The sequence below is a fragment of the Python bivittatus genome, unplaced genomic scaffold (assembly GCF_059951505.1).
Source record: "Python bivittatus isolate LINGU-HERP-01145 unplaced genomic scaffold, Pbiv_v1 ctg000480_np1212, whole genome shotgun sequence".
NCBI lineage: Eukaryota > Metazoa > Chordata > Lepidosauria > Squamata > Pythonidae > Python > Python bivittatus.
Window position 1 is genome coordinate 26,461,245 of NW_028277075.1, and position 23,977 is coordinate 26,485,221.

Sequence of the window (23,977 nt, forward strand, 5' to 3'; positions counted from 1 at the left end):
TCTGCATGATTTTATTTCAGCATTTCTCTATAAGACACAGCAGTAAAAAAAAATATATATATATATAGCGCTTGGAAAACAACATCCCCAGTTTTAAGCTTTCTCAAATATTCAGGTTATGAAGAAAAAATACTGTTCATTTTAACCACCCTGCAGCAATTTATAACTTAAATGTTAATACATTTATAAACTGAGATAACTTTCTAAAATCAAGAGTGGTAGTCCTTCGGGTTCAAAGAAGACACACTGTTGTGCAGTTCATCTGTGGACACGGAGGTGACTCTGCAGTCCCAGTCTGGAAGCGCAGAGCCTAGCACAATGGGGGCACTGGAAAATTATTAATTTTCTAGATCAAGATCTTGAACACATATGAACAAGGTAAGGAAAACATAGAATTCTTTCCAACCTGTTAATAGCAGCACCACTTTGAGTTGAGTAAGCAGGAGGGAAGAGGAAAGGAAGCTAAGAATGGAGCAATGGGCAGCCTCCAAGTTACTGCTCAACTGCCTCACCTGTAGAACTGCACTGGGGAATTGTTTTATGGGATTGTTTTTTCTCCCCAGCTCTTGCAGGATCTAGCCCATTTTTTAGCTCAAACCTTCTTTTGTTAGCTTTTTTCACCATTGGAAAGCACAGGACAAGCTGTATATCATCAATTCTACTGGGAAGGATGGGGCTTAAAATGGAGCAACTGGAAGCATCCAGAGCTGCTACTCATAGGATGGACTGGGGATTTTTTTTTTCAATTATCTCTGCAGCCAATGCCCTTATCTGCTTTGTTTTCAAACTCAATCTTTCTTTTGCTAGATTCTCTCCATAAACCAAATATGTTCACCTTTCAAAATTAATCCTGCTAATGGACAAACAGCATAACTGCATAATTTCTTTCCAATATTCTGTTAAGCTGGAAAGAATAAAAAGCCAAAGGGGAACATACAACAGGGTACCCCCCAATAATTTATAGCCTTTTATAGCCTAAAATAGTTTGAATGTGGATGTACATGCAATATATACATGAAATTGCTATATACGACTGTAAACAGTTTGTACACTTTTTTCCTACAATTGCTTCCCAAATATATAGGAAATAAAAACTCTACCTCTCCTCAATCATACCTGTGAGCAGTTTATTTCTGCTTGTCAAAGCCTACTTTGAAAGACTAGAACTAAAGCAAATATATTCACTGCAATCAACTGTATCAATGTGAAATGGAGATTATCTCTGAGTTCTTTTTTACTACCACCCTACAAAGTCATTGTATAAAGTAACAAAATGAACACTATTAAATTTATAATGAAATAAAATAATACATCATTCTAACATTTCTTTCAGCCTACTGCTCTCATACAAGAAAGACCAATATTACTTGAAAGGTCATACCTTGCAGGCCTTTGAAGATGCCTTTAATTTTAAAACACACTTGTACTTAACATATTTTGTAAGAGAACAGGGCTACTTGCAAACCACAACAAACCACACCAATACACTTGTATGCATGGACAAATACACTTGTATGCGTCTAATCACTCTATCCTCCAATTATGTGTTTCAGAAACCGTACTTGACTTATCTTGTAGTAAAGTAGCAATAAGGTAGTAAAGTAAATGCTAAAAAGAAGCTTAGTATGGGAAAAAAATTCTGATAATTGCTGCTTGTATGACACACAAGCCTATTTTACCTGTTATGCACTTCAGTTAATCCAACCTTTATAGATAAGCATGTCATATAAACGTGAAACAGCTGCCCTTTCAAATATCCAAATACCCAAAATGGTGCCTGCTTTGTATTCACAAGTGGAGCTTGTGACAGGACTAAGAGTCTGGTACAGACATGCCCATTACTCAAGTTTTTCAGCTTAGTAGTATATTATATGAATATAACTCATGTAGTTTTTTTATAGATTGAGAGGAAAAAGACAGAAGATCTGTACTATTTTAGTGGTATCCTGCTGTGGAGTAACAGGGTTTTAAACTTTTCAGCCAGAAACAGAAAATTTCTACAGTACTTACTAAGATTTCAGTTGTAATTATATAATATTCTAACTCCATGTTTAATAAGGAATGTTATAGCCCTGTACCTAAGAGGTAAAACAGATCTGCTCTGTGGTTTATCAAAGATAAATCTCTTATATTTCCATTCCCACAAATCTGCTGTCACATCTGAAGTCCATTCCAATTTACACACAATAAATATTCCCTTGGGAGCTAAGCCAGTTCTGGCTGTCAAGTACACCTTTAATGTTTTATTTCACAACAAGCAAAAACCCTTCATGCTTTTTTTGCAGCAACACGAACTAACACAAACATGAGAACAACCACTCCTACCTCACAACGTTGGAAAAGCAACATACTGTACTGGAATGACCAAACACGGTTGTAATCCTCACCTCCACTAACCCACTTGTGATGCACTCTTCCCAGAGAGGAAGAAAAGGCAAGCTACAAGTTACACACCACATCAGACTTTCTTAAAACAATGCAGTAAAACCAGAAGCCACAGGCACTCAGCATCCATGTTGATTTGTTGGATGTGAATGTCGCTTTTCTCCAGGCGCCCCAGTAAGATAACATGGGGATCTCTCCATTTTACCCCCACAACACAACCCTGTGAAACAGGATGGGCTGAGAAACCGAGTAACATCCCAAAGGATGTCCACGGTTCAGGCTGCATTTGAACCTACGTCTCCCTTTCTAGACCAACATTAGCTGTACCTGGGGCAGACACGCAGAGCGCTCCTTCTCATGACTCACGTGACGGTCACGTTTAAAAAGCACAAAACGCAAAGCGCTCCTTAACCTTTCCCAGCATCATTTATCAACGCGCGGAGGAATCCAGGATGATTTCGCCCTTATCGGCGCCGACGTTTAATTAGTTCACTCAAGACAACAAGACATGGCGGGGGGGGGGGGCAGTGGAAAACGGGCCCCGGTGGAGCAAGACGCGTGGGTGACCTTGTGCTTGTGACAGGACGCTAATGCCACGGAAGCGCGAGAGGGGACAAGCGGGGGCCGAATCAGGAGGGGCGCCCTACACTCACCCCAAGCCGCCAAGCAGTCGATCTGCAGCGGCAGTTTTTCCAGGATCGGCACCGGCTCGAAGGCGTCGTGCATGATGGCGACAGCCTGGCCTCGGTCGCTTCTCCTCGGAAAGGACGCGCAGTTGTCTGCGGGCCACCGAGGAGGGCCCGGACGACCACCGTGCCGCTAAGCCCAGCCAGCTACAACAGCCGAGCCCGGGCCGCTGCAACGTTTCCGGCTTCCTCTTCACTTCCGTAGCCAGGCTCCACCTCCGAGCAAGTCTCGCAGGCCGGTTTTTCCCCGGCTTCCTTCTGCGAGCAGGGCCGGCCGCTTGGGCGCCCGAGGGCCGCGGGGTGCTCCCCTTCGCGGACCAGAGCCCACAGCTCCAGGTTCCAGCCCCGGCGATTACGTTAAGCAGCCACCTTTGAGTAGTTCTTGGTGGAGCCCATCTTGGGGTCAAAGCAGGCATTGGGGAGAATGGGGGTGTGTCGTGGGACTGAGCGAGCCTGCAGCAAAAAGGCGACTTGGCGACTCTAACTCGCAAACGCACGGACTGTAGGATAGTGTGTACCCCTGCGTGATCCGAATGGGATTCTGCAATAAACCTTTTGAACATTAAGCCACTGCTTTTCTGTCCCGAATTATCGTTTGTGCGTTTAGTGTAAACTAGCTTTAGCGTCTTGTCCGTACAATTCATTCCTGCAAGTATATTCCAAGGAAATCCACTGTAACTCGCCCACAACTGTGGGTGGATCATAAAGAAACATCTTTTTACATAACGGCTGGTCTCCAGAGCTTCTGCCTTTTTTCCTTCTCCCGGGTACATGCAATTATTTCACTCAGCTATAGAAGAACTTACGTTGGAGTTTTTTGATTTCTTAAATAAATTCTCCTAGTATAGTGTCTGAATTCCTGTGTTTAGCATCACTTTACCATCCTCAGGGTCAGAGATATGTGCTGCAGTGTAACGAATATTTTAAAAAGCAAGTACTGTAATGCACCTCTGTAAGTAGATTGCTGGCCTTTTTATTCTGAATTTTAAAAGATGAAGTGAAATTTTTTAACTGGCCGATTTCTAAAAGGCAGTATTTGGATTCCTCTTTAAATGTATGTAATGTATAGTTGCAAGTTATCAATCTCCCTGGTTGTGCAACTGAGATAATAGTAACCAACCAGAAATAAGAAAAAATTGCAGTGAGAAAACATGGAAGGATTAAGAATGGAACATGAAAACTGATGGACTCCTGTAAATTATGTGAATGAGACAACTTAAACAATTAAACTTTGTGGAAGCAACAAGGAAATACTATATTTCCATTTCTGAGTATTGACAACAATGTATAGAATATAGAATGTATAGAGGGAGCAATAATTATTTACATACGCTGCTTGATCAAGAATTAATTAAATTAGATTGAGTCATGACATTTAACTAAAGGATGAAGTAGTTAATTAAAAAAGTCAAATTTGTTATGGCCACCCAATTCGGATGGACTCTGGGTAGCGTACAAAACAATAAAAATGCAGTAAAAATTAAAAACGTAAAACCACACAAACAGCCTGGACTAAAACAATCATAAGGGCAACAAAAAAATGTAATAGGGGCCTCAAAAATACATTAACCCCAGGCTTGGGACCAAAGGCAATATTCAACAATATTAAAAACATTCTTAGTTTAAAAATTATTTAAGACATTAAATGGTTTATTTATTTATATTTCAAGTTTGTCACTGTCCATCTCACTGCAGAGCAACTCTTGAGTGGTTTACAGTAAACAGAATAAATAAAATAGAATAAATATTAATTGAAATACATTTCAACAATTTCCTATACAAATAATAAACGTCTTCCAAGAAGCTGATGTTAACCAGAAGTTATTAGACTCAGGGAGCATCTTCTAGGCGCCAGCCACCCCCAGGATTGGTTATATCCCTTCTTGCCCCATGCAAGTTGGCAGAGCCAGGTCTTCACCCCTTTCCAGAAGGCCAGGAGATGACTAGGGCATGAGTGACTGACCAGGGGGCCTCCTGATCCAGGACAGGGTGCAACTGGCGCACAACACGAAGTTGAGCAAAAGCCCTCCTGGCCACAACTGCCATCTGCTCCTTGAGCAGGAGTAGCGAGTCCAGGAGGACCTCCAGGTTCCGCCCCAGGTCTGTCTGGGGCAGTGCCACCCCATCCAGAACCAAAGACGGTAAACTCCTGAATACAGAGTTTAATAAGGGAATGAATTATAGGCTATTGTACTTGCCTCATAGACCAGGAGTTTTTCCACCTAGATGTTAATTTTAAAATAAAAACCATTTTGGATTAGAATATGGGCAATGCAGGCAAGTAAGTTTTTACTCACTGATCTTTTGTGGGGAGGGGAGGACAGAATCATCTAAAATTCAGGGTCATGTTTTTGAGAAAATGTGATAAATGGCTGAGGAAATATTTTCATTAAGACATAATTCTGGAAACTTAAAATATTAAAGTGTTACATCTAATATTTTCTATTCTTACTGCTAGTGGTTCTCCAGCTTTTCACAGAAAAGCCTCCCCAGGACTTCTAGGATTCTTCTAAGGAATGCTCCTTAGGATTTTCCAACTGAAGATGTGAGAAATTTTGGACCAGAAACCTTCCAGTACATACATGCCTGTTTCTGGGTTAACAACTGCACCAGGTTTTTGACGTTTTAAATGCCAGGGCAAAAATTAACTTCATTTAAAATTGAGCATAGTTATGTCTTAATAGTTTTCTCTATCACATTAGAAATTATAATTTAGCAACAAGTTTAGTGATTTCTAAAGATTGTGTGCAACCTGCCTCTGATATCTCAAGTTGTACAAATGTAGCATATGCATATCTATGGAGCTCCAGCTGCTTCCAATAATATTGTGCATTGTTAACCATTATCTTGACATAGGTCCTTCATGTGTATACAAAATATACACCAATATTTATTTCATATTTCACCCAAACTCTAATAATTAAAAATGATTGATTCTAAAATTATGGATAATGTAAGCATAGTAAAAGAGGAGTTTCCATTTTAAGAGGTTTGGACACTGAAAGGGTTAACACAGTTAGTTTGCCCTGATCCAGAAGACTCAAATGCAGAAGAGAATACAGACTCTGCTTTGTCTTTTCTTCTCAAGACCGGCTAAAAGGAAGGGGAAATCCCCAACTGATAGCAACAGGGCTGGATCTAGTGAACAGCAGGTCAGGACCAATGAAGCTACTTCTGGTATAGACAGACTTATTTCCCAGATCGAAATCTGGGCTAATCTTGGTCTGGTGGGTCTGCATGTGAGAGAGACAGAGGGACCCCATTCCTGGGGCTGAAAGACCACACCATCCCTCAATTGGCCTCTTCAGACAGCACTTATTCATCTGTTCTTCTTTTAACTTTATTTTACATCTCTGACCTTGTTAAATACAATAATTTAAATTCTTAATAAAGCAGAGGTGCTTATTCTACTCTTCAGCACACCTTCCCGTATATACCTGGCAGTATACAGTTGGCTTTCCTCCAGATGTGAGGAGGGCTCAGCAGGAAGGAAGGTTTGGACACCGCTCATGGGCAGCAGTGGCACCCAATTTACCCCATTTCCTGTCCATGCACACCCAGTTACAGCAAGTCTGAAGTCACCTAACAGTTTGAAAGGCATGATACATAGTCCTAAGATCTAACAGGTTTTTTTCACTTTGTCTTAGCATACATATCAACCTCTAAATGGTCCGTGGCCGCATTCAAGAATAACGAAAAGCTAAAATTATTAAGGATGAGCAATGTGTATGCTGACTTCCTGCTCCCAGCATTTTGACTCATCCAACCAGTGACAGATGTGTTAGAATACAGAAGCCACTCACTATCTGAACCCCATTCCTGCTATTTTACCATAAAAAAATAAGACATTTCAAATCAATATCAGAAAGATACATTTAGCTGATTTCCAGTGTTTAAGAGGCAAAAAACAATTTTATTATACAGAACATAAATCTGCTAATTCAGACTGAATCAAATGAAAAAGTTCCTGTAAGATAGAGGACACCCTATTAACCAAACCACTTATACACTGTAAGTACAACTAAAACAAGCCCAGGAAGCAGAATTAAGCCAGTAGTAAATTCCATGTGAAAACCCAAGTCCAGTTTTTCCAGAAGAAATAACTATATCAAACATCTGTAAGACTCATGTTTTGGCACTAAACTTAGAAAAACACAATTTAAATTAAAAAAAAAAATCTACCTTCTCTCCCACTACTCCAGGCAATTGTAAAGAAAGGTTCAGCACACATACTTGCATAAATTATTGCAGAAGAGTATTTGTCATTAGGTTAACCTGAATTTGTTTCTGTTGCAAGAGTTGTTTATCCTCCCAGTAACAGGCTCAGTTTTCCTGGTAGTCTCTTTAAAAAAAAAACCTCTCAAATATTTGAGTATCTAAATATAATTATACAAGTGTATAGTTAAAAATGTCTCTTGGTGCAGATTATGGTTGGAGGGGAGGTAGGATGTAGAACTGTGGAAGGTATAGAGCTACTGATACTGTAACAAGATCCTTCTGGCCTTTGGTTAAAGTGACTTGAGGACTAAGCTGGTCTCCATTTTTACTGTGCGCTACAGCCAGCTCCAGATCTGAAGGAACAGTTGAGAAAGATCTCTTCTTTTGTGAGCCTTGGCTATGGTTTTACCTAAAGCAGTGAACAGCTGGCTGTAAAGTAGCTATTTTAAATACCTGATTGGGCCTCAGAGGAATGGTACTTCAAGAGTGTTAAAAGGCTGATGTATTGGCAGGGGTGGGGAGTTGGGATATCAGCCAAGTGCAACCAAGAATGCCACTTAACACCAGGCCCATTCAAGAACTGCAAAAAAGAATACCTCCCGTTTATACCTACTTCTTTTTACATAGATCATACCCAAGCAAATCTAGCACAAGTTAATCAAGTAAAGTAATGTAATCATTCAAAGCCAAACATAGCCCAACAGCAGCTTGCTGCTTACAAGGAATTTCAAATCAAGAAGGTTCCAGCTTTTGACAAGCTGCAATACAATAGTAAGTTCTGTGATGTTCAATGGTGTTTTCATTCAATTACTGTTCCAATTCAAATAGTTAACTGCTCATGCTCACACCTCATTGCCAGCAATGAGATAGTAACAAACTGGGAATTAAGTAATCACAGCTTCTAAGTACATTAAATTGAAACTAATATTTTTTCTACACTGTGGAATGAAAAAAAGTGCACTTAATTTTGCTAAGAATATTAAGCATCATAATTTCTCCCAAATACTTCTTTTGGAGTTTGTTGTTTTCCATAAGCAAAAGCTTTCCTTCAAAAACTCTCTTCTTTTTCCTAGCCAGACAGCAGAATCTTCAGACAATAGCTACTGCATCTAAGAGAAAAGGCACTGATCCTGATTCACAGATTTCTTGCACCCAGCAGGATGTTGCATACATATTTCTGTATGCAAAGCACTTTTACAGATGGTTGATGATTCTGTCAGCTCTGACAGTGTAAGTCCTCCAAGGAAAGTGGATAGGGATAGGAATCAAAACCCCATTTATAGTCCCAGGTCCCAGATATTGGATACTGGAGTTATTATTTGCAGCATCTTACTGAATACACTGTGCTGGAAATTATCTACAAGCAGAGGTCGTTTTTGGCTTGTTTGAAGAAACTTCTGCACATGAATCATCCTCACTGGTTTGGAGAAACTTCCTATTTTCTCCCACCCCATCATAGGTAAATCATGGGATTTAGATCTAGTGATGAATTAAAAGTTGCTGGGCCAGTTGTTAATGAGTTTTAACTTAAATACTTTAAAAGAATTTGCTGCAATAAAAGACATTTCCATGGTTTAAATACCACACTGGCAGCAAACAGTGCAAATGCAAATCTTTTCATGACTGAAATTCCCTCCATGCTGATCCCACAAAAAATTCCCTCTGACAACAATCTATAGTTCCAAAGTTCATGGAACACATCAGAGAAAGCAGCACTGGAACATTGCAAGGGAGACAAGGTTTCTTCCTTTCTCGAACACTCAGATAGCTTCTCCTGCAAGTTGTTTCATTTTTCATTCCATTTTGGATCTTTCAAAGTGTGTGATCATTCTCTCCTGCAAGATTAACAAATGGAACCCAATAAAGTATAACATTTTACTTTTCTGAAATTAAAAAGCAAGCAAACATTATTAAACTAAATGCTGCTGCTCCTATAGTAAAGTTGTCAGTTTGCATACATTCTATTTCAGCACAGTAAAGTCAGCACAATGCAACTTTTATCATACATGGGATGTACATTTTGTTTGAGTGTGCTCTTCTAGGTGCAAGTTAAAGTTAGCATGTTCTAAACATTGACTTAAAGATAAAGCCTTTCAGACCTAGAAAACTGCAGAACTAAGCCCAATGATTTGTTCAAAAGAAATATCACATGAAACAGGTAAAAAATCACATTGCAATGGGACATGAAATTAAAAACTGTAGCATACAATAGCAATGCCAACTCTATTGCTATTTGCTTCATATCAGAAACAGAGAATGAAAAAAAATTGCTAAGAATGCATAATAACTGCTTTTTAATGGCACACTGGAAAATATGCAAACCACAAATCATTTATAAATCATAATTTGAGCTGCATTCTTCAATTCCTGCAGTGTCTTCCCATTTTCCACATCTCACATATTCATTGTCATTATCTTGAAATATCTCCACAGCACTGCCCCACTATATCTATGCAAATATTGTCATCATATTCCTATCCCTGTCCATCCACCATTATAACCTACCTAAATGGCATTGACTCTCAAAAAATTCTATACATTTTCCTTTCCATTCATTGCACCAACTTTCCTCAATCAACTCCCATAACCCCCAGCTGATATTTCAGTAAATATGTGCTGACTGGGAATTATGGGAGTTTTACTTCAGTACACATCTAATGGACACCCTTAAGAAAAACTGCATTATAACTAGAGCTCTCCAAATTCTCTTCAAATCCCTTCTCAGAAAAAGTCCACAAGTCACTTGGCTGAACTGTTTCTTATTCCTCATTCTCCAGTTGAAACTGATATTCTGTATTTTAAACTGCAATTATTCACATTATCTATAATTCCGGTCTTCAGCATCACTGCAACTTGACATACTAGCCTTCCTTTCCCTTTTTCCATGTGCTGTCTGCCCCCAAGTATTCCCATTTATCCTAAGAAGCAGAGAAATGAGAAATCTAGGTTTGCCTTAGAAGGGACTATGATCCTTTAAAGCTCCAGGGGCACTGGTGATACTGTCTAATATAAAACAGTAGCAACAGCTCTATATCTTTAAGATTATGGGAAATATGATTTGGATTATCATTTAGAATGCTTATCTCCTTATTAGCCCCAGCACTTTCCAAACAGCATGCAAAAAATTCTCACAATAAATTCACATTAAAAATAGTCTCAATACTGTACTATATTCTGTATCCTATCCATCAAATACCAGGTTTATTTATGTTAAATAATGCAAACAAGTCTTCCCCTACCAGCAGTTGGCAACTGCCAGGTATCCGTTTCTGCTCATCATAGGATGGACAATTCATATTTACAATTCTAAAGGCTGGTATTAGACATTTTGAGTGAAATAACATTCTCAATTTGATGTTTTTCACAGAAAGCTAACATGGAGTCTAAGATATATTAGACTTATTCCGGTTCAGATTTAATTCTCTCCCCACCACACACACCCAGACACAGAGAAAATTAAGGTTTGTTGTAAAAATAACTAGTGGTTGGGTGTCAAGGGGGAGTTGCAGGGGAGGGCTAAAGCATGCCACTCACAGGTTTTCTGCATATAGACCTCAAAACAGGTATCTCTTATGAAATCTTTGGCTAAAGTATTAAATAGAATTTCCTTTTTATGTTTAGTAGTTCCCTGTTGCACTAACTGAAACAGTTAAAGCATTCCATTTCTAAAGAAATTACTGGAGTCGTTTGCTTAATTCTTGGCTCATGACTCTTCAGTCATGTCACAGGACCTGAGCTGTTGCTTAAGGGTTATTTACTGACCTCATCTGAATCCAGTAGTGCTGGCAGAGCCCTGCAATTGAGAGGGAAAGAAAAAACACAGTATAACAAAGAGAGATTCATGCTAGCCGTGATTGCTGTCATGCTAGCATGAAGTATGTATGCTCACCAAAATTGTGATTCAGAACGCAGGAAAAGAAAAAGCACAAAATTAGAGAAAACCTTGAAATTTTCTTTCACTGAACATTAAGCAAAATTAGCAATAATCCATATTAGCCACATAGACAAGGATTTTTTTTTTCAGGCCCAGGGCTGCACTTGACCACTGGGTGCCACATGGGTGGAACAAAATAATAGGTAAGCCCAGAAAGAGAATTATATTTGATTTAATTAAAAATGAAAATAATTAAATATAATAAATATTTCTGTTTGTGTGTTTATTCATTTTTCCTTCCTTCACCAATTTGGTGGTTAACGCTTGGGGATGCACCCAAACCTTCAGGGAGTCACATGTGGCCTTTAGACCTCAGGCTGAGTATCTGTGACCTCTTGGGCATGGAGCATCCTGAGGTCACATTGCAAAAATAGGGCTGCAAAATGGCCTAATTATTTCAAAAATAAGGTGGGGATGGGAGCAGGGGGCCTCTGGAAAATAAAAGTGCTTCCATTGCCACCCTACCCTCCACACAACTCAGAATGATGCTGCCAAAATGGCTGAATTTTGGCAGCATGATTTTGATCCACTGTAGGCAGGGTTTGGGAGTTTAGTGGTAAGAATGATAGGCTTTCTGTTCCTGCTTTAACCTGCTTCAAATCTTCAAAATAATAAGGGCTGCATGATTTCATCCCATCTCTTTTGGCAACATCATCATAACACTACAAAATGTGGGGCAAAAAGTTACAGCACCCAACCCAGGGGATATTGTCCAGCTCTAACAAAGACCGCCAGGATTCCAAAAAGCCTCCCAAAGTTTGTTTCATCAAGTAAAAGCAAGCTTAAACAAGAACAAGGACAAATTTACAGTCTATATTAGAATCTGATACAGTGGGGCAAAAAAGTATTTAGTCAGCCACCAATTGTGCAAGTTCTCCCACTTAAAAAGATGAGAGAGGCCTGTAATTTTCATCATAGGTATACCTCAACTATGAGAGACAAAATGGGAAAAAAAATCCAGAAAATCACATTGTCTGATTTTTAAAGAATTTATTTGCAAATCATGGTGGAAAATAAGTATTTGGTCAATATCAAAAGTTCATCTCAATACTTTGTTATATATCCTTTGTTGGCAATGACAGAGGTCAAACGTTTTCTGTAAGTCTTCACAAGGTTTTCACACACTGTTGCTGGTATTTTGGCCCATTCCTCCATGGAGATCTCCTCTAGAGCAGTGATGTTTTGGGGCTGTCACTGGGCAACACGGACTTTCAACTCCCTCCAAAGGTTTTCCATGGGGTTGAAATCTGGAGACTGGCTAGGCCACTCCAGGACCTTGAAATGCTTCTTATGAAGCCACTCCTTCGTTGCCCGGGCGGTGTGTTTGGGATCATTGTCATGCTGAAAGACCCAGCCATGTTTCATCTTCAGTGCCCTTGCTGATGGAAGGAGGTGTTCACTCAAAATCTCACGATACATGGCCCCATTCATTCTTTCCTGTACACGGATCAGTCGTCCTGGTCCCTTTGCAGAAAAACAGCCCCAAAGCATGATGTTTCCACCCCCATGCTTCACAGTAGGTATGGTGTTCTTTGGATGCAACTCAGCATTCTCTCTCCTCCAAACACGACAAGTTGAGTTTAGACCAAAACGTTCTACTTTGGTTTCATCTGAACATATGACATTCTCCCAATCCTCTTCTGGATCATCCAAATGCTCTCTAGCAAACTTCAGACAGGCCCAGACATGTACTGGCTTAAGCAGGGGGACGCGTCTGGCACTGCAGGATTTGAGTCCCTGGCGGCCTACTGTGTTACTGATGGTAGCCTTTGTTACTTTGGTCCCAGCTCTCTGCAGGTCATTCACTAGGTCCCCCCATGTGGTTCTGGGATTTTTGCTCACCGTTCTTGTGATCATTTTGACCCCACAGGGTGAGATCTTGCGTGGAGCCCCAGATTGAGGGAGATTATCAGTGGTCTTGTATGTCTTCCATTTTCTAATTATTGCTCCCACAATTGATTTCTTCACACCAAGCTGTTTGCCTATTGCAGATTCAGTCTTCCCAGCCTGGTGCAGGTCTACAATTTTGTTTCTGGTGTCCTTCGACAGCTCTTTGGTCTTGGCCATAGTGGAGTTTGGAGTGTGACTGTTTGAGGTGTCTTTTATACTGATAACAAGGTCAAACAGGTGCCATTACCACAGGTAACGAGTGGAGGACAGAGGAGCCTCTTAAAGAAGTAGTTACAGGTCTGTGAGAGCCAGACATCTTGCTTGTTTGTAGGTGACCAAATACTTATTTTCCACCATGATTTGCAAATAAATTCTTTAAAAATCAGACAATGTGATTTTCTGGATTTTTTTCCCCATTTTGTCTCTCATAGTTGAGGTATACCTATGATGAAAATTACAGGCCTCTCTCATCTTTTTAAGTGGGAGAACTTGCACAATTGGTGGCTGACTAAATACTTTTTTGCCCCACTGTAACTGGCAGCCTAAAAGGCAAAATCCAGAAGCTACACCCATTCTGGATATTGCAACTTGCGATATTTCCTTTATTTTCAAAATTACTACTTTAGTGCTTTTCCTTTAAGTGTAATTCTTATGTGTAACTCAAACTATAGATACTTACACATCAGTCACAGAAGAAGGAACATTCTCTTCTACCCATTTCAGATCATCTTCTTGCTACAGTTTTTAAAAGTCAGGTGATTAGTGGATGATTGTGCAATTAAAAATTATGGTACTTTTTTTCTGTGATGTTTACATTCATTCTAACAATACAAAGCCAAAAAGTATCTCCCCCATAGATTTTTCAAATAGAACATCTCATTAACTATATCTGACACCTCTTCACCTCTTTCTATTTCAGAAGAGCCCGTAAACATTCTACTTTATTACATTATATTTAAAATAACCCATCATTTTAAAAATATATGCTTAATTGAATTATTGTTTCCTTTTAAAGCATGTTAAAGAACATATAGTATCCAAAGTGCTTTAATTTATTATTCATTAGACAATTTCCATTAAATAACACCTTTAATTCTAAAATAATTAGTAATTTGGACATTACAGGTTATTCATATACAGATAGTCCCTGTTTAATGTCCATTCATTCAGTGACCATTCAAAATTATGACAGTGCTGAACAAGGGGGACTTAAGACGGGTCTTTGTAGTTTCAGCCATCGCAGCGTCCCCGTGTTCACGTGATCGTGATCTGGGGGCTTGGCGACCAGCTTGCAATTACAACATTGCAGTGTCCCCCGGTCATATGATTATCATTTGCAATCTTCACTGTCATCTTCCAACAAGCACAGTCAACAGAGAAGCCGGTGGGAGGTCGTATATGGCAATCACGTGACCACAGGACGCTGCAACCATGTAAGATTTGCCTAACAGCAGCAACTGGGACTGCTGCAACTGCCGTTAAATCAGCATAGTCACATGAAGTCACACTTTATGACTCCATCACTTAGCAACAGAATTGCCGGTCTCAATTACCATTGTTAAATGAGGACTACCTGTATAGCATCCAAAGTGCTTTAATTTATTCTTTGGATAATTTCCATTAAATAATACCTTTAATTCTAAAATAATTAGTAATTTGGACATTACAGTTTATTCATATAGTTGTATTTTTTTCATTACACATACTAGGGATGGAAGATACTTTCTAAGAGTTAGCATAACATATTCTTGCCATAAGACATTTAAAAAACCATGAGTCTAAGTGTAAGTTAAAAGGGACTCGTCTTTGCATCTCCCTTTTTTTAGCATATCTTAGATTAATCCCAATGCTCTTTCAACAACTGACATCACTCAAAACATAATTGCTGCAGTTTATTAGAAGTAACATTTCACTAATGAGCATCTTAACACATTATTCTTATCTCTTCCATTTTTCCAGCTTTAGCTAAGAAAATATTAGCTAAGAACTTACTGCTTTGCTGGTTTTAGGATTTCCATTTGATTCTTGTTTTGAAGTTCTCATTTTCATCCCTTCTGTGTAAAATATTGGGGGAGGAATCTTACTCAAGAATGCAACACTTAGTAACGTTGAGTATATAAAATATAATATATAATATACATTCCTCAATGTTTAATCTATTTCCCACACTCAGAACAGGCTTAAAAACTCAACTGTTTTATAGAAAGGTAGAATAGAATGGGCTTCTGTGGAGGCAACTCATGAGAAAGGTAACACAGGCAAAATTATTCAGTCTTAAGGCCTGGCTTTCAATTCTGCTTATCTTCTGACTTGCTGCTATGATTGCTTCTATAACCAGTATGAGATCTTCAAAGGGACAAAAGCTGCCTAAACTGCACAGAAACCACAGGTCTAGCAATGTTGTTGGCCCACTTCAGCTACCTTAGGAATAGAAGCTCAGCATCTAGGACTGTCAGGCCCAGCCCAAGAACAACGGTGAAACAGTCCAGTTGAGTTAAGTTCCTTATAGAGAGAATCTTGCCAGACTAAATCTATACTACTGCAACTAGTGGATATACCTTGGGATATTCTAGGGAGTGGCTATCTTGAACTTCTTATATTTCCCATGCTCCCCCTATGGACTGTGTTGTCTTTTGTCTCCTCTCCCTTCCTGGAATGCACCCCCTCCTTCTTGCTCTCTGTTGCTATCCTTGCTCTCTGTTGCTATCCATCACAATAGCCTTGCTCTCTGTTGCTATCCATCACAAGGGCCTAAGGAAGTATCCAACTTGCCTATCACCAGAGGCACTGACATGGAATTAGAGAAATAAAAGCCTGCCAGACATACTAAACAGTTCTATGTGGAGACAGGTGAGAAAAAATGAGGGATCTGTTTTAATCTGTCCCAGTTCCATTGTGTATCCAAACAGCTTTCCTGAAGATATAAGGATGTATTTCTTAGTTGCTGATCAGTATGATAAACTTTAGAAGTTTACTGTTCCCTGGTTCACATGACATGATAAATCATAATATGATATTTTTGGTTTTAATTTAATATGTGCAGATGCAGCCAGTGGTGTATTATGCAGTTATTAAAACCTAGTTCAGCATGATGTGTGAATCCAGTCTATCTCATTCATTTCATAGATGTGTGACTCAAATATAACTATGTTTTCAGCTGCTGCTTGAATTCCAGTGTCAGTGCAAAGGCTGGAGGGACTACCCCATGAAATAAAATTATGTCTCTTGGGGACAAGAGTGCAAGAAAATTGTTTGTAATATTATTGGTGGCCCCTGTAGCCCACAGAAGACTGCAATAATGAAAGCTAATTAAAACCCAGAGTAGGGTAAATGGATAATAGTGATTATATATAAAGTTACAGATCCACCCTTTTAGAATAAAAGTTACATTCATAAAATGGAGATACATTTTTCTTACCAAAACTCTCGTTCAGCATCGGCTCTTTCTGTTCATCCTCCTCATCTTCTTCAGACAATGGTGAAAAAGCAAACCTTTCAGAAAACAAAGTAACAAATAATGGTTCCATCAGATTAAATATAGAATGTTTTTACAGTTTCTTTAAACTTGTGATATATTTAAGATTGTTTCTACTATCTAAATCTGAAAGTACTGGAGAGCAACAATAAACAGATTCCTTGGACTGATAGCTCCACAGTTCTATCTACCAATGTTATAGTATAAATGAAGATACTGTAATACCGCTGGTTGTTGGCAGATGGCCTCCAAAGAATCATGATGACAAAAAGAATCATTGAGAATAACAGCCGCCAGATGGCATCATCAACCCATAGCTCCTGCCAATCCTGTTAACAGATGTAAGATATTAAATGATAAAAAGATCCATTTTTGAAAAGAAATGCCAACATTTTCAGCAAGGCAAAGATAAAGTTAAATTTGACTCCTAATGACTTCATGGACATGTCCATGTTGTCTGCTTAGCAACAATAAAGAAGTGTTTTTGTTTGCACCTGCCTTCTCCCAAGATGTGCTCTTGCCTTCCCAGACCAGCCTACAGCGCTGATATTCCCTATCACATCCATCCAGGTCTGACCCAGCTTAGCTTCCAAGCTGAAAAAGGTTATTCAATTCCTAGCTACCTAATTAGCAAAACCAGAGTAGACCTGACAAAAAAGAGACAAACTCACCGACTGACAATCCATCAGCTTGAATTTCAAAGTTGTCCAGATGATAAAAACAACAGATGCTAAAAGTTTTTTAAAAAATAAGAACACACACATAGTAAAATGTTAGCAAATGAGACTAAATTGCAAAACTCCTCAATGAAGTATTTTATGTAATTATTCCCTATCATCTATAACCAATTCATATTATTATACTTGTGGTCATCAGCTTGCATTTCTTGAACCCTGCTCTTTATTCACTGAAAATAAAAATCAAGAAGAATGAAAAGTTTTACAAAAACAATTTTACCCTTAACTTCCTATTCAGTTCAATAGACCTAAGGTTACTTCTGCATCCTAGAATTATAAAATAAGAAATAAGTAAATTTTGTCCAAAAGATTGGAAAGTATCAGTAAGCCATAAGAATGCAATGTTTTAATCTCCTTTCTGGCACAATTTTTACTTCCTTTATCTGCTTCATTTAAGCACCATTATTATTTATTTATATAATAAACAGGCGCACACCCCAAGACAGATTGAGCATGAAATGCTAAGTACCCCAGGATATCTGGTTCAACAATGTTTATTTTTAAAATTAGGAATAATTTCTAAAACTCACCTGCTATTGCCAAGATGAGTGTATTGGTGAAGTGCCGGTAAAGAGAGAGCTTCACAACGTTCCTCCTAAGTTTCAGCAATTTCATTGTTTGAGTTAAACTGATAAATATGTATAGAAAGTCAAGGAAAGATTCAGTATATATACATTTATGACATAATCATACTCTGGTTTCTCTTCATATCTTATTTGACATCACCAGACATATTATTACCCAATTAATCCTAGGGTAGTGATGCATATAATAAACAACTCATAGAAATCTAAATAATATTCTACCTATCTTACACCCTGCCTCAGTGATCAGTTATCACCTTAAATCCCTGACACAGATGTTATTAAAGACATTTAGATCTGGTATTGCTCCAAAGGCTGTTAAAAATAATGAATAATCCTGCCTACATGAAATATGCACTAATAGAAGAGAGACTAGTCACATGGCACCCTATTTCCAAACTTTATAGTGCCAGTGTAAAATATTGTCCTTATGAACACTGTTTTCATCAAGTTTTATAGAGAGTATGCCAAGGGAAAAAATGAAGTTTTCTTAGAGAGTTCCATCTCTGGCGTAAAGGTCAAGTGTATGTAAACTCATTGGAGGATTACTGAAATGAGCACAGCAGTTCCCTTTCATCCATTGTTCTAAGCCATGGTTTGCTTAAGCATAATCAGTAGAATTAGATTGATTGCATAACATACAAAGCCCCAAATCAAATAAGTTATTGCTTAGTGCAATGTTGAATCCAATTACTGTGAGACCATGGCCCATCTAGCCTAATATTGCTTATGTTGACTAACAGCAGCTCTCTAGTATTTTAGACAGGAGATTTTCCAGTCCAACTTGGAAATCCTCAGGCTGTCTTTCCCAACTGGGTGATGTGGAACTTCAGATTTCAGAATTCCCAACTACCATGACCACTGAAATCCACACATCCGGTGGGTACCTAAATTAAGCTTAGATGTTTTTCTACAAGTGCTGCTATACTCTTTGCAGACATTCAGATTACAGTTACTGTATGTATCACCTACTAGAACTCAATGGCTCTACTGCAACAAGATCATTTCCAAGACTGGTAACTACTTCATAGATTGTGTTAATCATTCTGAAGATTTAGCTTTCACTAGCTTCTTTGGTCACCAGACTTGCAGTGAGCTGCTGAGCATTTTCACCCAGAAAAAAAATCCACTGAGCTCAATTGTTTTGTACTACAGCTGTTCCCCAACTACTGCCTTCCAGATGTATTGAAATTCAAAACTTGTCATGCTGAGTAAGGGATAAGAATGTTGAAATCCAACACATTTGGATGGCACCTAATTGAAGTGCCCTAGTAAAGGTACATAGGAGCAAAATCTTGAAGCATTATATTTGGGAAATAAATCAAATAACAACAAAAGCTGGCAGAACATCTAAAGTAGAATACCACCCAACATGAAAACCCAGCTCCAAATAAATTAGCACTCCACCAAATAAACCAGTGAGGAAGGATATCCACCAACAAAGGGCAGTATCTAGGAAAGCCAGTGGAATAAAAGCCAAGGAGGCAAGATCATTCTGTGCCTAGAGAGACAAAGAGAAAAAGGCATTGAGATCAAGGCAGACTGGAAGCATGCCTACAAAGGTAAGTTTGAAAAGACTGCACCCTAAAGCATAGACTTCTTACGTTACTATCTACTGAACACATTTTTTTTTGCTTTATTCCTAAAGAATAGGGCCAGTTATTACATTATTCTAATATAAAATGCTGTCTATTCACACACTCACTCTCTCTTTATTTATATATATATATGTACAGAAATGTGTATGTGTGTGCGTGTATGTGTATATATATATATGTATCACACACATATGTATACTTTACATATTTTATTTTACTGGATTTTATTCTTTCCCTTAAGAAGAGTACATGTCAGTCCTAGGACTTAGGTTCAGCTACACAAAATCCATACCTAAAAGGAACTGCAATCATTAATGCTGGATCAACAGATAGGAGAAAGAATGCTGAGAACGACAAATGTCACTGCTGCTACCTAACCCCCAAGCAGAAGGGAAGCACTTCTGGCTCCATCTTCTGCAGACTGGAATGACACTTCACAGTAAGCACAAACTTTCATTCTCTATCAGTGAAGGAGAACTGATACGAACAGATGTCCTAGAACAGTATCTCTACAAAGTGACCAGAAGCACATTACAAAACCTTCTACTGAACTGTGTGGCTAAGGGCCACATCCAAGGAGGCAAATATATCTGGTTTATAAGCTTCATAACCATAGAGTGGTTGGCCTCAGCAGCAGCCTTACAAATGTCCAGAAGGAATATCTTAGCTCTAGAGCTGCAGAGGCACTAGCTTTTCATTACAAAATGAAAAATGATACCTGCTGGAATAGATGTTAAACAAGCCTTGTAAACCAACAATATGCTGCCTAGACACTTTCCTGTTTTGATCCATTAGCTTGTAGGGAACAAACAGGCTATCAGAAGTGAGCATCCAGAGTACATTTTAGGTACAGCCAAAGCAACATGTGTACATCTTGCCTGAGTGAGATGAAACTGGGCAGGATATTCTCCTGTGATCTATGAAAGGTTGAATTAACCTTAGGAAAAAAGGGGAAGCCCAGCATGTTCAGACATGTACACATCTTCCTAAACCAACAAAGAACCACTTCTTTCAACTGATGTCACATTCCAGAGCTAGGAAGAGAATGCCAGGTGTGATGACCTTGGAAGACAGATGATTGCAGCAGGACCAATGTGAGGACCCTGAGGGCACCTGAGAAAGGAGTTCTCAGATCTCCAGCCTTCCACCCAATGGGCTTCACAGTTCTGCTACAGATGCTTTCAGTCACCAACAATGATTTTGGAAGGCCTGCCTAGTTAAAGGCCTAACAATGTAGGCATAATGCTACATATACATGTAAAAAGGATTTAAGAATCTAGGCATTACAAGCTAAACCCAGCCTAAGAGGATGATCTAGGAGCAAAAAAAGCAAATGTAGTTGTTGGCTACAGCAACAGAAGTAGAGTGTCAAGAACAAGAGAAGTCATAGTTTCTCTCTATTCTGTATTGGTCAGACCACATCTATATAGGTAGTTTTCGATTTATGACCATTCGTCTAGGAACCGTTCAGTTACAAAGGCACTGTAAAAGTGATTTACGGCCAGTCCTCACACTTACAACTGTTGCAGGGTCCCCATGGTCACGTGATCAAAATTTGGGTGCTTGGCAACCGGCATGTATTTACAATGGTTGCAGCATTCCAGGGTCATGTGATTGCCATTTGTGACCTTCCCAACCGGCTTCCAACATGCAAGATCTATGAGGAACCATGTGATTCACTTAATGATTGCACTGATTCTCTTAATGGCTGCCGCAAAAATGTTGTAGAATCAGGTGCAGTCACATGATGCCTTGGTTAATGACCGCACTGCTTAACAAATTTTCCGGTCCCTATTGTGGTCATAAGTTGAGAACTACCTGTAATAATGAGCAAATCTAGGCCCCACATTTTAGGAAGAACACTGACAAAGTGAAGCATGTCCAGAGCACAGTACCCAAGATGGTAAGTGTCCTGGAAGCAAAAACACTGGTGAGGAATAGTTGGACATTCGTCCACTGGAGATATTTAGGCAGAGGCAGGATGACTATCTGTCAAGGATGCTGCAATAGTGGATCCCTGCATTGGGTGGGGTGCTGGACTCAATGATCTCCAAAGACTCAACTCTTGCATTCTATGATTCAATGAGACGTTTGTTCTAAATAAATAAGGCACAAGTGGCTTGATAAAGACAGAAACTTACTGACATACTTTTGCCTGAAAAATGAGATGAAATAGATTTTTTTTAAAAACCCAGGGATTTTTAACCTATGACTTAGTTCAAAAACTCTCTGCAAGCAACACCTCTGACAAGAATCATCTCCCTTTTTCTAAAAGACTACCCAGGAGGGAGAGAAGATGACAGCAAGAAGTAGTAAAAAGAGGAGGAACGTGGATTGGCCTTGTCTGTTTTGGTTCTCCTGCCCAAATACATCCACTGACGGTTTATTGCCTAGGCAACGTGACCCTTGTTATCAAAATATCTCTCACTTCTAGTTGTATTGTGATGTGTCACACTTATGTGTGCCTTAAAAGATTAAACAGGTTATATTTTAGGCAAAACTAGCATTTTTGAAGAAAATCTAACCTTTTTCCATGCCTGCCCCACAGTGTTTCCTCCAAATCATTCTCATCCCCAGCTTTAGAAGTCAGAAAGAAAAATACGAGCAGAGTGTAGAGATTTCCTATCCAAATGCTTCTTTAGTGGTAAAAATCAAACTCTACTGCTACTATCCTCTTTGCAATATTATTGCAACATAACTCAGTTACTGTACTGTCAAACCTAGCTTGGTCCTAATAATCTGCCAAAAATATTCCTAGGTTTTCATCTGGGGCTTTTAGTAAAACAGATTATTATGATTAAAATATTTTTACCTAATTTTTCAAATAAACTAACGGCAACTTGCAATAATTATTCAGTATTGAACAGAGTCACGCATGAGTGATTTCACTGTAACTGGAACTATATGGAGCTTTTTCTTTAGAAGAGTTCAATGTTCTTATTGAAGCAACATGTGTTGTAATATTTCATATTGCAATAACCTGCAATATTAAATTAAACTGCCAATATCAGTTCGTATTGCATCCTGCCCTAAACAATTAAGAGACTGGAAGTTAAATATCTGAACTGCCAAAAAAATGTACTGTATAAAATTATCCAAATTTATATTTACATCACTCTGATTTAAAAAAAAAAAAACCCTAGCATTAATTGCCATGTCACATGACTTGCTATTTGCTCATGGACTAGGACTTCAACTTGCATCCCGTGAATATACCAAAGGCTGCTCTAAAGAATCCCATACTGTTTGAGAGCAGATTTGGAGGGTATGCAGGGATATGATGAAAGGGAAAATGTCTTTCACATGAAGATACTGGTTTATCAGCACACTCATATAATTGGATCCAGGCCTTAAATCACTTACTTCTATAGTAAAAAACATATATGGCCTATATACAATTTGCGCTTTCTGTTGATCTATATCAAATTACTTCTATCAACCTACCAATATTGCAAGGAAGCGGAAACAGATAAGCTGCAATGCTACAGACATATGAATAAAAATTTAATAATGCTATAGATGGGTGAATAATAACTTATTAGGATTTATTACTAAATAGATGCATAAGACTGAGCTGTTTTACAAGGATAACCTCAATCACATAGAGCATACAACTCACCATAAACTAACCATTTACAGCAAACACAGTTGGAGGAAAGCAAAGTAGTCTCAAGTTGTACTGAAATCAATGGAATTTCAGTGTACAGCTGAGAATGAGATTTATACTCTGATGATATTCAGATTTGTGAGAGGGGTCCTCTTTTTAACGCTCATCGTATTAGCAAGTCAGAAGATGGCTTTTCCAAAACTGAATCCTAAAAACAGGGAAGGGATGATCTGCAGATAATTTAACTATTTGTTCACTTTTTTTTCCAAATACATCTACAGTAGGGTTTTTCTCTGATGCATTAAAAATCCAGGATACATATTGCTATGATATAAATTAGAAACATAAGACATAATTTCTGAAAGGATATCCAATAAATAATACAGGAGTCAATGATAGACAGTCCGAAGTTAGCTACAACAGCTGTAATATCATGGAAAGACTGAAAAGGCATTAGAAAGAGAATTGGTTTTATATTACAAACATGATTTAAAAAAGGATTTTTAAACATGAATCAGCATAGGAACAAGAAATAATAGTCCTACTAGATACAAAATAAAACTCAATAGAACTTAATATACATATTGTATACTGAACAATATGCAGAAATAACAACCAGGCCAGGGATTGCCATGTGGCTTAGAAAAACTCATCCACTAGACACCCAGACTTGGGAATGTTAGTGGACCCAGAAGGCAGAGTTCAACTACACAAACTAACAATATAGTCAGAATTAACTTGTCCAACATCTGATAGCCCATGAAATACAAAAAGGGATACTCTTTTTAAACTCCTCTTAATAGGAAGTATTATCAGTCTTAATGAAAATTTGAAAGGTATTTAAAATGTCCACAAAATTATTT

General features: G+C 38.5%; 2 protein-coding genes across 5 annotated transcripts in view; both read right to left on the reverse strand.

The window, feature by feature from the left end:
• Window positions 1-3,405, reverse strand: part of VPS39 (VPS39 subunit of HOPS complex) — a 34,335-nt gene extending 30,930 nt beyond the window's left edge. Inside the window, exon 1 of the mRNA XM_007428600.4 lies at window positions 3,039-3,405. Coding sequence (XP_007428662.1) covers window positions 3,039-3,111 — 73 coding nt within the window. The 5' untranslated portion in view covers window positions 3,112-3,405. The remainder of the gene's footprint in view (window positions 1-3,038) is intronic.
• Window positions 3,406-6,963: 3,558 nt separating this feature from the next.
• Window positions 6,964-23,977, reverse strand: part of TMEM87A (transmembrane protein 87A) — a 31,484-nt gene continuing 14,470 nt past the window's right edge. The window contains exons 12-20 of one of the 4 annotated variants that reach the window (XM_088145515.1): window positions 23,481-23,556; window positions 17,856-17,960; window positions 17,260-17,318; window positions 16,814-16,917; window positions 16,532-16,605; window positions 15,106-15,164; window positions 13,793-13,848; window positions 11,052-11,082; window positions 6,964-9,124 (exon numbers count right to left, since the gene is read on the reverse strand). In XM_088145515.1, coding sequence (XP_088001641.1) covers window positions 9,083-9,124; window positions 11,052-11,082; window positions 13,793-13,848; window positions 15,106-15,164; window positions 16,532-16,605; window positions 16,814-16,917; window positions 17,260-17,318; window positions 17,856-17,960; window positions 23,481-23,556 — 606 coding nt within the window. In that variant the 3' untranslated portion in view covers window positions 6,964-9,082. Of the gene's footprint in view, window positions 9,125-11,051; window positions 11,083-13,792; window positions 13,849-15,105; window positions 15,168-16,531; window positions 16,606-16,813; window positions 16,918-17,259; window positions 17,319-17,855; window positions 17,961-19,337; window positions 19,411-23,480; window positions 23,557-23,977 lie in introns of all 4 variants that reach the window. The other 3 variants (XM_088145516.1, XM_088145513.1, XM_088145514.1) reach the window with 3 other exon arrangements.